Below are 16,446 nucleotides of genomic sequence, written 5' to 3' on the forward strand. Positions count from 1 at the left end.
AGCCCAGAATTTCTGATAAATACTTTATATCTGGAAATTGTTTTACAAGCAGAGACTCAGGACGGTTTTTGCAGGATACTTCCACACAGAATGAGTTTTAAAATTTTGCTGAAAAGGGTGAATTTGGGCCCTTGTCTGAGGCACTACCTCCAGAGTGGCTGCCATGGAGCCCAGGAGCTGCACATAATCCCATTCTTGAAGCAGAGAGATGAAATACCCAATGAATCTGAAACTAGAGCTTCTCTCTCTTGGGAGCTAGGAGAAAAACCTTCCACTGCAGAGTGTCAAACTAGGTCCCCAAGTAATCCACTAACTGCGACAGAATCAAAAGACTCAAGTTGTCAAACCTCCCAACTGCTGAAGAAATGTCATTATACAGCCATCACCTGAATACTCTCGAGAAAGGAAGATGCCCTGATCAATATGTACAGGTGGACTCTGCTCCCACCACCATGACTTTGTAAAACATTCTGGGAGATGTGAAGAGGCCAAATAGCATTGTCTAGAACTAGAAATTGCACCCAAGAACTGCAAAACTCTTAAAATCACTGATAAGGGGAGCAGGTATGGTAGTAGAGGTGCACTTCCTTGAGGTGTGAACTTCTCTGGGTAAACTGCAGCTATGACAAAGTGCAAAGGTTAAGTCACCTTAATGATGTACTACTCTAGGCAACAGATTTCACAACTTTATTATGCATTGCATGAAAACAATTACTTTTAATATTTTTTATTTTCAATCTGCTGGTCATTAGTTTCATGGAGTGCTCTCTTGTTTTAATGTTTTTTGAAAGGTTAGAAAATAACTGTTCTGTTTAACCGTGCCACCCACTCATGGTTTCTCAAGGCTGAACACTAATATGTTTACATTAGGGCTATACATCAATTAAAATTTTTAATTACACAATTGAATATAGCGCCCCTCACATTTCCTCCTGTATAGTGCAATATATACATAGCAAACATAAATTCTCAAAATTGACATGTTTCATTTCAATTGTTCCATAGAAGGGCAGTATTTCAAATCCCATTACCCCCCCTTACTAAACCAAAAATAAAATAATTTATCTTACCTTTGTTGCCTCGTGATTTTATCTATCTAATCATCTCGTTACGCAGCTCTGGTTTTGCTCCCCTGTGCTCTGTCTATTCATTCATTCTTTTTCTCCTCTTTACTTTCTGTCCTATATTCATCTTTCATGTTCAACTTTTCTTCCTCCTTTTCAAATCTATCTAATTTCCGTCTTTTCTCTTCCTTCCCTGCCATTCATGGGCACTATAATCTCTCCCCCCTTCCTTTCCCTTCTGTGGGTACCCTCCCTACCCTTCTTCTCTTCCCTCCCCAGTCCTCTGTGCTTGCCACTTCTCTCGTTCCCTCCTATCGCAATTTCCCTTGTTTTTTTCCATCCCTATTTCCAGAATCTAGCCCTCTCAAACATCACCCTATCTCCCCCGTCTGCACCTCTTTCTCGCAGCAAATCTCTCTCTCCTTCTTGCCTCAGTGGCTGGGTCTCTCTCTCTCCTCCCTCCTTCCATGGTTGGGCTCTCAATCTCTCCTTCCTCCTTCCATGTTTGGGCTCTCTCTCATCCCTCACTCCATGATTGGGGTCTCTCTCTCATCCCTCCCTCCATGGTTGGGGGTCTTTCTCTCATCTCTCCCTCCATGGTTGGAGGTCTTTCTCTCATCCCTCCCTCCATGGTTGGGTCTCTCGCTCTCATCCCTCCCTCCATGGTTGGGGTCTTTCTCTCTTCTTCCTTCCTCCAAGATTGGGGTCTCTCTCTCCTCCCCCTCCATGGTTGGGCTCTCTCTCTCTCATCCCTCCCTTCATGGTTGGGGTCTCTTTCTCATCCTTCCCTCCATGGTTGGGGGTCTCTCTTTCATCCCTCCCTCCATGGTTGGGGGCCTCTCTCTCATCCCTCCCTCCATGGTTGGGGTCTCTCTCTCATCCCTCCCTCCATGGTTGGGGTCTCTCTCTCTTCCTCCCTCCATGGTTGGGTCTCTCACTTTCATTCCTCCCTCCATGGTTGGGTCTCTCGCTCATCCTCCCTCCCTCCATGGTTGGGTCTCTCTCTCTGTCACCGTTAAACAATTAACGCTTTAGTCATGTTATTAACAAGTTAATTGTTCAGCCCTAGTTTAGAGAGATGTCTCCATTGCCATCCTTTTTGAGTTGGAGCAGCCAGAACTGTACACAGTAAAAGGTGGTCATAGAAGGGTCCTATGCAGAAGCATTATATTTTTAGTTTCATTCTCCATTCTGTTTGTATAATACTCTTTGCTTTTATTTTTTTTTTAGCAGCTGCAGAACACTGGGTTGAAAATTCCAACATAAAGCCCACAAAGATTCCAAAATCTTTTTCATGGATGGTGAATCTAAAATCAGAACCCAGTTTTCTGTAGTTGGGTTCTTATTTAGTTGCTACCACCCAAAATCTTTAACTAAAATAATTTCACATTGGTAAATTTATTTTAATGTAAGGTTTTAGGGGGATGAGTGCTCATACAATTCAAATTAGATAAATATTATGCATATTTTAAATCAAATATGTTCAAATGTAAACTTGGAAATCAAAATAGATTATTAACAGAGATGTTGTATGATACAAGTTTCATTTATATCAGCGGTCTCAAACACGCGGCCCGCGGGCCACATGTGGCTCTCCAAGTTTTATTTGCGGCCCACGGTCTGGACTGGATCATTCCCTTCCTTTTGGAGCAGCAGCGGGTCTGACCGGTTCGTTCCGTTCAAAGCTGCGGGTTGGCGGCTCCTTGCGCTATTCACTCCTGCATCGGAAGCCTCTCTGACATCACAACATCAGAGAGGCTTCAGACGCAGGCGCGGATCTCGCAATGGAATGAGCTTTGAATGGAATGAGCAGGCCAGACACGCTGCTGCTCCAGTGGCGTACCAAGGGGGGGGCGGTCCGCACAGCTGGTCACCCTCCACTGTTCTTCCTAGAGTGCGGCTCGCGGCTCGTCTAGAGCAGGGGTGCCCAACTGCTTCCCTTCCCTTCTCACCGCTGCCATCGGGGAACAGGCCGGCACCATGCTCTTTGATCTCCCTGCTTCTCTCGCCGCCCGACCTTAATTCTGACGTCGAGAGGACGTTCTGGCTAGCCAATCGCTGCCTGGCTGCCCGGAACATCCTTTCCGACGTTAGAATTGACGTCGGGCGGCGAGAGTTGGTCAGCCCCGTGGAGATCTCGGCCTGCTCCTGATGGCGGCAGCAGCAGCAGCAGCCTATTCCCCGGCGGCGGTGGCATGGGGGAGGGCAGGAAGGAAGAAAGAAAGAAGGGGGGGCAGGGAGCCAGAAGGAAAAAAGAAAGAAGGGGGGGGACAGGGAGCCAGAAGGAAAAAAGAAAGAAGGGGGGGAGGACAAGGAGCCAGAAACAAAGCAAAAAATGGGACAAGGAATCGGAGAAAGACAGACATAGAAAAAGAAAGAAAAAGTTGTGGGAGGGAATGAGGTCTGGAGGAGAGGAAGCATACAGGAGGCTGAAAGAAGAGAAGAAATATTGGATGCACAGTCAGAAGAATAAAGTGCAACCAGAGACTGATGAAATTACCAAACAAAGGTAGGAAAATGATTTTATTTTCAATTTAGTACTAGAAATGTGCCAGTTTTGAGAAAGAAAAGATATTAAACTTTAAATGTGAGTGCTGCAGAAAAAATAGAGTACTTGGAGGGCCGCAGAAAAAATAGTTAATGTCTTATTAAAGAAATGACAATTTTGCATAAGGTAAAACTGTTAAAGGAAAGTTTTATAAACTATAAAGAATTTAACCTCATGCAAAATTGTCATTTCTTTAATAAGACATTAACTATTTTTTTCTGCGGCCCTCCAAGTACCTACAAATCCAAAATGTGGTCCCACAAAGGGTTTGAGTTTGAGACCACTGATTTATATAGTGCTGGTTTTAGAGGGCTTTTGGCAATGAAATTAGGTCATTTGACTATAATACATTACAGTTGCAAGCACATACACTACCCTGTTTCATCTCAGTGTTTTACAGCATAAAACATAATCCCTAATAAAGAAATATGCATCTTGAACATACTCTACCACTGTGCAACTCTACTCCATAAAATTCCAGGGTCCGGGCTATATTTATGTAGCAAGATTCTGCTTCAGTCTGTCTGAGACCACTGAAATAAAGAGAAAGATTAAGTAATGACAATAAAAAAAACTTTTGAAGAGCAGAAGACTCATAAATGTCTCAGTAGGATTTTTTCAACAATTCCCTCCTACTGTTTTTGGACTTCTGTCAGAATTGAAATGCTTTGAGCCTTCATTCGCAACTGTTCAACATTGAACACCATTTTTAATCCCTCATCTATCTCCCATATCACCATCACAATGACAGCTCTCAGTCAAAATCTACAGACAGCAACTTAGGCTGGTACCTGATATGCATGTATTCAATTCTATCCATAGGTGTTGCTGTTATATAACGAATAAGACTCCCTACTTCCCTCCCTCAAAGGGCTGTAAATGCTACCCAACCAGTCTGTGGTACAAAGGCTAGGTTTAGGAATCAAACTTGGACATCTGTCAAGACAACACACTACACCGATGCAGATTCTTCTAGCTAGCACCTTTAGTATTTAGTTTTTTTAATAAAAAAGATTATAATTGCAGCTTCCCAGGGCTCTTTGGTTTAGATAGCCAGGTCAATACAGATGTATCACATTCAAGATTTAAGACAGCTGATCAAGTTACATGTGATCCCACAGAAGCCCTTAGTGGACATAGTGCCATACTGTCCCTCTAAAATTTAACAAATTTCATATCCCTCAAAGTGATAACCAGGGAACTGCAAAAGAGTGGGAGTAAAAAAAAAAAAAGAGAACTTTCTGCCCAAGACAGATTGTGGGATCACAGTTATCTGACACAAGTTTGATGGGTAGTTGGCTAACTAAAAATGTTCATTGTATATTAAAATACTTTATGTGATTTCCTCCCTCCCTCAGTCACCCATTGGGGATTGCTTCAACCCATGCCGGTTCTAATCTCAAAATGGCTGCCACAACATCTGGCAACAGTCTTGTGACACTGCCACTAGAGGCCACGGCACTCATTTTGAAAATGGAACTGGCAAAGGCAGAAGCAAATCAAGGATTGATCCTACCCCAATAGCTAGTAAGATAGGCTCAAGGGGAGCCTACAGATAGAGGAGGAAGCTCTAATCCTGTTTGGGAGGAGGCACACCTGGATTACCTGACCATTGGTTAATCCAGAATGTCAAATAGCCAAAGACTGGGTAACTGAGATTCTACTGTAAAAAGCTGGAGAAGTAGTCACAAAAGGGTGGATCTCATTCACAATTCTATTGGATCATCCATGCCAGCAGACTTAAGATGACCATTTTCTAACTAATAAAAATACACTTTAAAGAAAAAGGGAAGCTAAGAAAAAAACAGCAACAACTTCAAAATAATTACAATACCTGTGTTGTTTATACAGCGATTCTACTTTGCTTACAAAATCATTATTTTGATCTGGTATAAAGTGGCTATTTGACAGATACCCAGGAAGATGTTCAGAAATGTCAAAGTCTCCAAGTTGAGCTGTTAAAAGAAAAAAAAAAAGCACAAAAATTTCCCATGAGTTTAAATTTAAGCAAGCGGACCCTACAGCATGTATATTGCACACTACTATAAATTTATTTACTTACTTATTTTGATCTACCTTATGGTTACACCCATGACTGAGCTTTCAGTCAAATTGGAAACTGCCATGAGTAAAACCCAGGCTAGAGAAACAAACCCAGGTCTAATGGTGGCATCATCATCAGGCTGCCATGGGATAGATTTTTAAGATAACCTTAAGACATCCCTATTGCGTTTCCTTTATACTTATAAAGATTATGTTTTCCACAAGTTTAGGAACTGATGCACTAAGAGGCCCTTTTAGTAAACCAAAGTAAAACTTGCAGTTACAATAGCTTTATACAGGATTTTACTGCACAGTAGTTACAAATTTAATACAGCTCCTAGTGGGAACATTACAATTTTGTTTTAATTGCAGGTTATATGTTAATGTTCAAATTAATGTGTGGTTCCTGTTACCAGTTAATGTGAAAGCACTTAATACCTCCTATTCAGCAAATGGTAAGCGGGTCCCAGATTAACTCTATATTAGATAGTGTGCAGTGCATTAGCTGTCATTTGCCTTCCATGCCCACACCACCTGAAATAAAAAGAACTTAACGCAGCTCTGCACTAGCAATTATCGTACTAAGGAGGAATTCTGTATGGTCACCCAAAGTTAAGAGCCGGGATGGTCCGTGATGAATGTGAATTTTATAAAGGTTTTTCCAATTGATTCTTATCATGATTATTTGAATGTTTCGTTTAGTTAACATCAGGATATTTTCTCTCAATTATGAGGATTTAAAGAGTTAGTGAAATATATTATTAAGACTATATTACTTTTTTGTAACTTTAACTTTAACTTTCCTTTTCTTTATTATTATTTGTATAAATGATAATCTTAAAAATTTAAAAATAAATAAATAAATAAAGGATTTTCTACACATTTTCATGCTCACCTGCCAAAAGCTGGTATAAATGTTTGTGCACAACTAAAGGCAGTGGTGTAGTAAAGGTAGGGTGGGGGATGCAGACCACCCTGGGCACAATCTTGGCGGAGGCGCTGACAACGCTCCTCCTCTCTGCCCCATCGCATACTTCTTGAAATGTTCACTGGCGGGAGCAGCATCTTTCACCGCCTGCTCGTGCCGGCATCTGCTCTCTTCCGACATCACTTCCTGGTCACGGGACCAGGATGTGATGTCAGAAGGGAACCGAGGCTAGTACGAGCAGGAGGTGGAAGATGCTGCTTGTGTCGGCTTTTATCAAGCTGCTCTATTGGTTTTTAGTACGGGCTGCACATATAATACGTTAATGCAATTATTAATACCTTAAATGTTTAGCATGCATTAAAAAATTTTAATGCACGTTAACACAGGTCTTCATTATTTACCCACAACATTCCCCTACCTTCTCAATCCACTTCCCAGCGCTGCCACAGCAAAGGTCCAGTATCTCTCTCAAGTCCCTTCTCCCCCCCCCCATTCCTACCATATACTGTCAGCAGTGCAAGTGATTAAGACAGAACACTACCAGTCGGCTAGTTGGCTCCAAAATCTGTCTCTCTCTAATATGTCCTGCCTAGACAGGAACAAGAAGTTAAATCAGCTGATGTAACTTCCTATTTCCATGTAGCTGGGACTCACTCTAGAGAGAAACTCTGGTGCTGGTTAGCAGTGTTATCCCACATCATGTGGAAGTTCTGAGGGATACAAGAGCAATACCGACTGTGGGGGAAATGAGGAGTAGGAGAGAGATACTGGATCTTTGGGGTGGGGGAGTTGGATTCAGACGTGCAGGAAGATTTGGCAAAGAAGGAAAGGGAGAGAGATTGTTGACCCTGGGGTGTAGGGAGAGGGTTCAGAAGCACAGGAAGATTTACTGGGAGAGAGAAAGAGATGCAGACTGGTGGGGATGTGATTTTGAGAGGGCCAGATGCAGGAAATAGGGTATGGAATAAAACAAGGGAGATGGTGACAGGAGAGGGAAGGAGAGAAATGGTGATCATGGAGTGGTAGGGAGAGGGAGGTAAGAGAGGGTGCCCATGGATGGAACGGGGAGGAGAGGGAGGAGATGATGGATGTCCATGAATGGAGGGGTAAGGAAGGGTAGAGACAGAAACTAGATAGATTTGAAAAAGAGGAAGGAATATTGATTGTGAAAGATGGATATAGGGCAGGAAGTAAAGAGGAAAAAAGAAAAAGATCAAATAGACATGAGGCTCTGGAAACTAGTTCAGAGCAAAGGGAAGCAGAACCAGTGAGGCAGAATGAGATGATTTGAAAGATAAAATCACCACGAACATGTTTAGCATTTATTAGCACACATGCATCCAAGCCTATGTGTGCTCCCTCCTTTTTTTTTTTTTTTTAACAAAACTAACCCCCTTATCCTTGACTTTGCAAACAGAGAAAATAATTTTATTTAATACCGGGAAATCTACTCTTCCCCGCTTGTTTTATTGCAATTTGAATTTACATGAGAAAGATTTTTGGTAAATGACAGAATTTTATATTAACCACATTAATAAAAGGAAATGAATAAAGGAACCACAGTAATGAAATGTTTAGAATAAAAAATAAAGGAATATCCCCCCAAAAAATTCAATTAGGGAAAGCATGTAGAGAGGCCTGAGATCAGGAACAGATTTGTAGAACGATACAAGTACAATGGAGCGTACAATGGAGTGTGCCGAGTGTTTGACCTTGAGAAGGATTGTGACATTTATGGGAGGGGAGCAGGAGAACGAAGAGGCCCACTGGGGCCATGGTCTAAGCAATATTTTACCCAATGCAGGATTAGCAACAAGTAGTCTTGGGGGCTGACTTGGAGATTAATTTGTTTATCCTCGCTCCACCCTCAACCAAAAGACGTCCTGCTATTTCTGAGAGGCATTAATAAGGTAAGTGTTGTATTCCAAACACAGAATGACACGGTGACAAAATTCATCACCGTTCCCATCCCCGCAGATAACTGCAGGAAACTATCTCCATGTCATTTTTTAAGGAGAGAGGGAAGAATCAGAGATGAATGGGCACAACCAATGACCCTCAAACCTTGCATTGAAGAATGCTGGTGTAGAAGGGCTAAGGTTGAGATAGATACTTAAGAATGACATAGGAATGTTTCTGCAGTTATCCAGCAGGGACGGGAATGGTGATAAATTTTGTCACTGTGTCATTCTCGAAACTTCTTCCTCTTCCCACCTGTTCTACAGAAACAGTCCAAACACTTTTGAAGACTGATAGAGAAACAAGGGGAGAGTGGGGAGGAAATCCCCGAGGAATTAACATATTGGTCAATTGAAAAGGGGGGGGGATTATTCTTCTAAAAAAAAAAATAATAATTATAATATATTCAGATATCAATCAAAAGACAAAAAAATGTATAAATGCAGGTTACCTAGAAACAGCCTTGTTTAATCTCGGTACTTCTTTGATATTCCTATTTCACCTGTCAACGTTCAAACAGCTCAAGCTCTGTACTAATTAGCAAAACCTCTATACTAGTTTCTGTGTTAATTAGCTGTAATCTTCCTAAAAGCTTAAAGTTAAGTTAAAGACAGATAATGAAAAACAAAGGACCAACCAGAATAGTTTTAGAGTACAACCACTAAAGGTCCCAATGTTCTAAAGTCGCCGTTTTAGTGGAGGTAAATTTTCTGATTTCTAAACGATGAGCAATGCTCCAAAAACTGTGCATGCAAATGAGGTCTGCGGAAATACCATGTGATCAGTCGTTGAAGGAAGCAACTAACATGTACAGAATAGTTCACAGAAAGACACATAAATGTGTGCATGCGCCAGGAAAAGCTACATTATAGGCATTCAAATCATAGGTGCGCCTTATTGTAGCATATCATAGGCAAACGTCATAAGCATCATGGGGGGTGGGGGGGAGAAATACCAGCAAACCATGCAAATTTATTTTTAACTTACACCATGCAATCGGCAGCCCCAGTCCTGACGGTACATGGTTTTAACCAACACACCTGAGACACATCTTAACGCACATGCCTGAGATGCATTTTTAACACACACATATACCAAGATATATTTGCCTTTTTTTATGGTGCCCCAAACCTATAAAAGTGTGATGTTTTTAAACCTTTGCTTTTCATGCAATCAGCAGTCCCAGACCTGCCGGTATATACTTTTAAGAAACAAGAAAGGAGAAGAGCAAAGGCTTGCCTCGAAAAACAACAAAGCAAACACACAGACAGGCAAGCTTCATATCTTAATAATCCAACCAAATACAATGTATTTATTAGTCCATAAAACAATCCGAAAAAGAACTCTCTTCTGTTATGGAACCATAACAGAAGAGAGTTCTTTTTCGGACTGTTTTATGGACTAATAAATACGTGGAGGGGCATAATCAAAAATGTGCCTAAATCTGAGGTTGGACGTTTTGTGCAAAACATCCACAAACCCAGAAGGGAAAATGCCCATTTTCAAAGCTGCTAAACGTCTTATCTTTTATTTTTGAAAACGAACAAGGTATAAGTTTTGGTCATTAGGATATCTACCTTTTTTGCCCATTTTAAAAACTAAAGACGTCCACATGAAAAATGTACAAAAGCAAGTCTTGTAGATGTACCTACCAACTACCTTGTCTGATCGTGGCAGAAGGAATCACCATCAGCTGAGTCAGTTTCGGGGGATTCCTGGTGGTTCAGCTGATGGAGATTCCCAAAGCCAGGATCAGCTGAGCCACAGAGCTCTACACCCATCCCCCTGACATCCGCTACATCCCCCTGATATTCCCCCTCACATCCCAACATCCCCTGATATCCCGTACCTCCCCTGACATCTCTGCCCCCCCTCCATCCCCCCAACATTCCTCGGCCCCCTTTCTGCATCCCTGGAACTCCTTGTAGCTTTAGAAGAGCAAATAGTGGGAGGGAAGCTCACACAACTCCTGCCTACAAAGCCTAGTGCTGCATGACGGGGCTTCTGAAGGTGCACCGGGAGGGGCTGAAGGCTATGATTGGCTCAAAATGTCAGGATATAAGAGGGGATGTTGGGCTGTGAGGGGGGAGGTACAGGATATCAGGGAGATGTCAGGGATGTCAGGGGGAGGGATGTAGGGCTCTGTGGCTCAGCTAATCCTGGCAGGAGAAATCTCCATCAGCTGAGCCATCAGGAATCCCCAAAACCAGCTCAGCAGATGGGAAGACTATGGGGTTTTTTTGAGGGGGGGGGGTCGCTTTGGGTGGTGGGAGGGAGTTCTGATCACTGGGGGAGTAATGGGGGGGGGGGGATCATGCCTTAAATCCTCCAGTAGTCTTCTTCTTAGTTTGGCACCTTTGTGGAACTTAGATGCAACTCAAACAGGTCTAACTGCCAGCATCTAAGTTCCCTCTAGAAAAGTTTTGATTATGGCTGATATGTCCAGATTGAAGCCTGCCCGATTCCCACCCATAACACACCTTCCAACACGCTCCTTTGCTCTCTGGATGCACAGCAGCTTAGAAGTGCTGCTGCACATCCAAAAAGTTGGTTTTGATTATCAGCACTTGGACGTCCCTGCTATTAGAACATCCAAGTACTGACTTAGGCTGGTTTTTGGACATTTTAAACTTTTGATTATGAGCCCCATAGTATTTGGTTGGATTAAGACATCTCACTTGCCTCTCAGTATACACTTTTAACACATGCTGTTCAATGCTTGCGCCAGAAGACGTATGAGGAGAGACTGGAAGCCCTGAATATGTATACCCTAGAGGAAAGGAGAGACAGGGGAGATATGATTCAGACGTTCAAATACTTGAAGGGTATTAACGTAGAACAAAATCTTTTTCAGAGAAAGGAAAATGGTAAAACCAGAGGACATAATTTGAGGTTGAGGGGTGGTAGATTCAAAGGCAATGTTAGGAAATTCTACTTTATGGAGAGGATGGTGGATGCCTGGAATGCGCTCCCGAGCGAGGTGGTGGAGAGTAAAACTGTGACTGAGTTCAAAGAAGCGTGGGATGAACACAAAGGATCTAGAATCAGAAAATAAGATTAAATATTGAACTAAGGCCAGTACTGGGCAGACTTGCACGGTGTGTGTCTGTATGTGGCCGTTTGGTGGAGGATGGGCTGGGGAGGGCTTCAATGGCTGGGAGAGTGTAGATGGGCTAGAGTAAGTCTTAACAGAGATTTCGGCAGTTGGAACCCAAGCACAGTACAGGGTAAAGCTTTGGATTCTTGCCCAGAAATAGCTAAGAAGAAAAAATTTAAAAATTTAAATTGAATCAGGTTGGGCAGACTGGATGGACCATGTTACTATGTTACTATGTAATGCTACTGGCATTTCCAAAAATCTTAAAGATTGGCACTTCATTTTGCGCATCACCTGGCAATGTCTGGACATCGCATGAAGTGCTCATGTTAATATTAATGAGTTTATTGTACTTAATTTCCATACTATTCTCAGAGGCTGCTATGGAGCATGGAAAAGACCACACAAAGCCATTTTGTGCATCAGAAGCTAAAATGCTTGTATGCTAAACCTGTTGGGACTGGTTTAACAATGAAAGTTAAAGGCACGGCTTGTTTAGAGCATCAGGGCCTAAGTTTTTCACAACACAGGTCTTATTTGGACCAATGCCTAACACAAAGTTTTCCTAAGGTCAAAGTGAAGATTATTTTCTGTTAAAATGGGACAAGGGTTAAATATTAACTTCTGCACTAAAACGCTGTTCTCTGTAGCAGAATAATAAGTTAACAGTATAAACATTAGATGGACCCAATCTATTTCTGCAAAGACATTTCGATGATTGACAATTTCAAAAAGCTTTTTGTAGCTGGAATGCTTGAAGAGGGTCATGAGAATCAAAAGATATGCTAGTTAATGAACACTGGTGTACTTAAAATTAATTGTGAGGTATTGCATTACATATTTGATATACTACTTTTCAGATCATAAACAATGCAGTTTATAAAGAAAAATACAAAATTAAAAGCAAAGTAAAAATGTACAAATACAAATCATCATATCGGATAGGATTTAAAACAAGCCATAACAAAACACTAGAACAGGGGTGCCCACACTTTTTTGGCTTGCGAGCTACTTTAAAATGACCAAGTCAAAATGATCTGCCAACAATAAAAATTTAAAAAAACACAAAGCACACTGAATGCAGAGAAAATATTAATCATCACTTATATTTGGGGGTTTTTTTTTCAAAGAGGTCAAGGCAGATGACTTTAAAATATGCAACGACACCTCAGTAACAACTATACAAAAATAGACAAATATACCCCCTCCCTTTTTACTAAACTGTGGTAGAGGTTTTTAGCGCAGGGAGCTGCGCTGAACGTCCAACACTGCTCTCGATGCTCATAGGCTCCTTGCGCTAAAATCCGCTACTGCGGTTTAGTAAAAGAGGGCCATAGTGCAAAATATAGACAGCAGATATAAATTCTCTAAACGGACACATTTTGATCACTAAATTGAAAATAAAATAATTTCTTCTACCTTTGTTGTTTGGTGATTTCATGAGTCTCTGGTTGCACTTTCTTCTTCTGACAGTGCATCCAATATTTATTCCCTTCTTTCTGCCTCCTGCATGCTTCGTCTCCTCCAGACCTCATTCCATTCCCCAACCAACATCTCTGTCCTTCTATGAGTCCAACTTTTTCTTCCTCTCTCCCTGCCCCCTCCCCTTTCTTTCTTTCTGTCTCACTGCCCCTTTCTTACTTTTTTACTCTCTCTCTCTTTTTCTTTCTGTCTCCCTGCCCTCCTTTTCTTATTTTCTTTCTCTCTCTGTCTTTCTTTCTGTCTCCTTGCTCCCCTTTCTTTCTGTCTCTCTGCCCCATTTCTTTCTTTCTGCCTCCTTGCCTGTCTTTCTGTCTCCCTGTTCTGCCTCCCTGTCTTTTCTGTCTCCCCTTTCTTTCTCCACAAACCACTGCCGGGGCTGTTGTCTGTGAACAGGCCCCCCCAAGCCACTGCTGACTTCTGGGCCCCCAAGCCACAGCATGTGCCGTCGTTGCCGAGTTTTCCGACACTGCAACAGGCCAGCAGCCTTCTCTCCTTAACGTCAATTCTGACGTTGGAGAGGAAGTTCTGGGACAGCCAGGCAGCAATTGGCTGGCCTTGAACTTCCTCTACGATGTCAGAATTGACATCAGGGAGAACGCTTCTGCAGGGAGAACTTGGGGTGGCGGTGGGGGACGTTGGAGAGAGGAAGGCTGATAGGCCCGGTAAATCGCAAAGGCAACGCGAGTCTATTAAAGAGCCCGGGATGAGCTCCACGATCGACTCGCGCTGCCTTCGAGATCTACTAGTCAATTCCGATCGACGTATTCGACACCCCTACACTAGAACTATGAGACAAGAAACCCTAGTCTGAAATGCCCAGTGACTACAAGAATACCTATTCACATATCAAGCCTTTAAATGCTTCTTAAAATTATCAAAATACATTTCCAAATGCAAATTTAAAAGGTAGAACATTTCACAATGCTGCAATTAAATAAGAAAAGCTATATGAGAGTAGGGAATGAAATGGGACAAATTTTTCCCCATCCCTGTTAGTTTTGTCCCTGTCACATTCCCGTAAGTTCTGCCTTAACTGCACAAGCTTCGAACACTTATGAAAGTGTTTGAGGCTTGTGCAGATGAGGACAAATCATACAGGAATGGGGCAGGGACAGGAAAAGAACTCACCGGGACGGGAACAGGAAAATGAGTTTCTACGGGGACGGGGAAAAATTTGTCCCATATCATTCTCTAATTCTGAGTTATAGAGAGGGATAAGTGAGATATGTAGACAGAATAGGCAATGAATATGTCTAAATAGCATTAAAAAAATGTAAGGAGGGATCCTAGAGAAGGGGAAAAAAAGAGAAAGGAGATGGAGAAGCATTTGAAAGGAGGAATAAGGAGTGTAAAAGAACATGAAGAAAGTAAAAACAAATTAAAAGGGAGAAAAAACCTTAAGATAGGAAAGTTAGGGAATAAATTTTAAAGGAAATAAATGGGAAATACTTTGTTTCACACACATGATGATTACGAGAAAAGTCATGGGCCTGTGAAATAGGAAAAGGAAAAGAGAAGGTGGAGATAAGCTGGAAAAATAAAACTATACAGATGAGAGAATAAAAAAAGAAGTGAAAGATGGATCAACGTATGGACAAGGCAACTGAAAAGGAAACGTGGACCAGAAAAGAAAAGGTAGTATGGCCATTTTAATTCTTCAGTTCAACCAAATTTGATACAATAGAAGATTATGAGAAAAGCCATGCTGAGTCAGACTGAGGATCATCAAGCTCAGAATCCTGTATCCAACAGGAACTAGTATAGAGAATGGCATGGTGACAAAATTTGTTCCCGTCCCTGCAGATAACCTCGGGAAACCATCCCATGTCATTCTTTATTGTCTATTTCAAGCTCAGACCTTCTACACCAGCATTTTTCAATGCAAAGCTTGAGAGTCAGTGGTTGTGCCCATTCATACTCCATTGAATAATGAACCCATTGTGACATCACTGATGAGGTTGGTTCTTATTCACAGATATGGAGGGCTATGTATATTAATGCACACAGCTTGGGCAATAAGATTCTAGAATTAGAGACTGAGATAACAAACGCCGATCTTGACGTGATAGCGATATCCGAAACCTGGTTCACGGAATCGCATGGGTGGGATATGGTTATACCAGGGTACAACCTATTTCGTTGCGACCGAGTGGGTAAATTGGGAGGAGGAGTAGCGCTATACACTAAGGAAAGCATCAAAACCACCAGAATCACAGATGTTAGATACACTGGGGAATCCCTCTGGGTGAATCTGGCCAGAGGGAATGAAAAATGCCTATACCTTGGTGTGATATATAGACCTCCCAGGCAACAGGAGGACAAAGACATGGAATTAATCGAGGCCATAGAGAATATCACACTGCGCGGGGACTCAGTAATGCTAGGAGACTTCAACATGCCAGATGCAGATTGGAACACACTCTCCGCGACTACGGGTAGCAGCAAAAGAATATTAAACTCCATAAAAGGTGCACGTCTCAAGCAATTGGTGTTGGAACCCACCAGGGACCAGGCGTTACTAGACCTAGTCCTCACCAACGGAGATAGTATCACTGAAGTCTCTGTAGGAGACACACTGGCCTCCAGCGACCATAATATGGTATGGCTCAACCTCAGAAAAGGATTCCCAAAAACAAGCACAGCAACAAGGGTTCTCAACTTTAGAGGCACAGACTTTAACCGAATGAGAGATTTCGTCCATCAGGAACTACATAAACAAGCACAAACTGACAACGTGGAGGATATGTGGTCGTCCCTGAAGTCCATACTACATGAAGCAACAGACCGATACATAAAGATAGTAAGTAAAAGTAGGAGAAACAAAAGATCCCAATGGTTCAGTAAAGAAATTTCAGAACTAGTTAAACAGAAAAAAGACGCATTTATCGCCTACATTTAGGTAGAGAGGGGGCAAAAGAGGACTATCTAGACAGATCCAAAGCTGTCAAAACAGCAGTCAGAGAGGCCAAACTCTGAATGGAGGAAGAGCTAGCACGGAAAATTAAGAAATATATCAGCTATATCAGTGACAGGAAAAGAAACAAAGATGGGATAGTACGCTTGAAGCAATCGGACAGTAAATTTGCAGAATCAGACTCTGAGAAGGCAGAATTACTAAATCAATACTTTGACTCGTGGCTCGTGGCTAGCGCTGTTTATGGGACGATATTGAAATGGATGTCAGAAGCATGATAGTGCAGTATTTTTGTAGCACCAGTTTTTCGTATGATTCTGGGTAATTCTAGTTAGACAAACATCTGTGTTAGTTAAGGACCGCGCCCAAATAGAAGTGTACGAAAAATAGGTGAATAAAACATTTAAATAT

The 16,446-nt window shown here is 42.0% G+C and overlaps 1 protein-coding gene across 3 annotated transcripts in view; it reads right to left on the reverse strand.

Moving 5' to 3' along the window:
* The window catches only part of PTPN3 (protein tyrosine phosphatase non-receptor type 3), a 710,747-nt gene that overhangs the window by 317,525 nt on the left and 376,776 nt on the right, over nucleotides 1–16,446 (reverse strand). For all 3 annotated transcript variants that reach the window (XM_033930629.1, XM_033930631.1, XM_033930630.1), the window contains exons 8-9: nucleotides 5,447–5,567; nucleotides 4,058–4,145 (exon numbers count right to left, since the gene is read on the reverse strand). In XM_033930629.1, coding sequence (XP_033786520.1) covers nucleotides 4,058–4,145; nucleotides 5,447–5,567 — 209 coding nt within the window. The remainder of the gene's footprint in view (nucleotides 1–4,057; nucleotides 4,146–5,446; nucleotides 5,568–16,446) is intronic.

The sequence above is a fragment of the Geotrypetes seraphini genome, chromosome 2 (assembly GCF_902459505.1).
Source record: "Geotrypetes seraphini chromosome 2, aGeoSer1.1, whole genome shotgun sequence".
In the NCBI taxonomy this organism is placed as follows: Eukaryota; Metazoa; Chordata; class Amphibia; order Gymnophiona; family Dermophiidae; genus Geotrypetes; species Geotrypetes seraphini.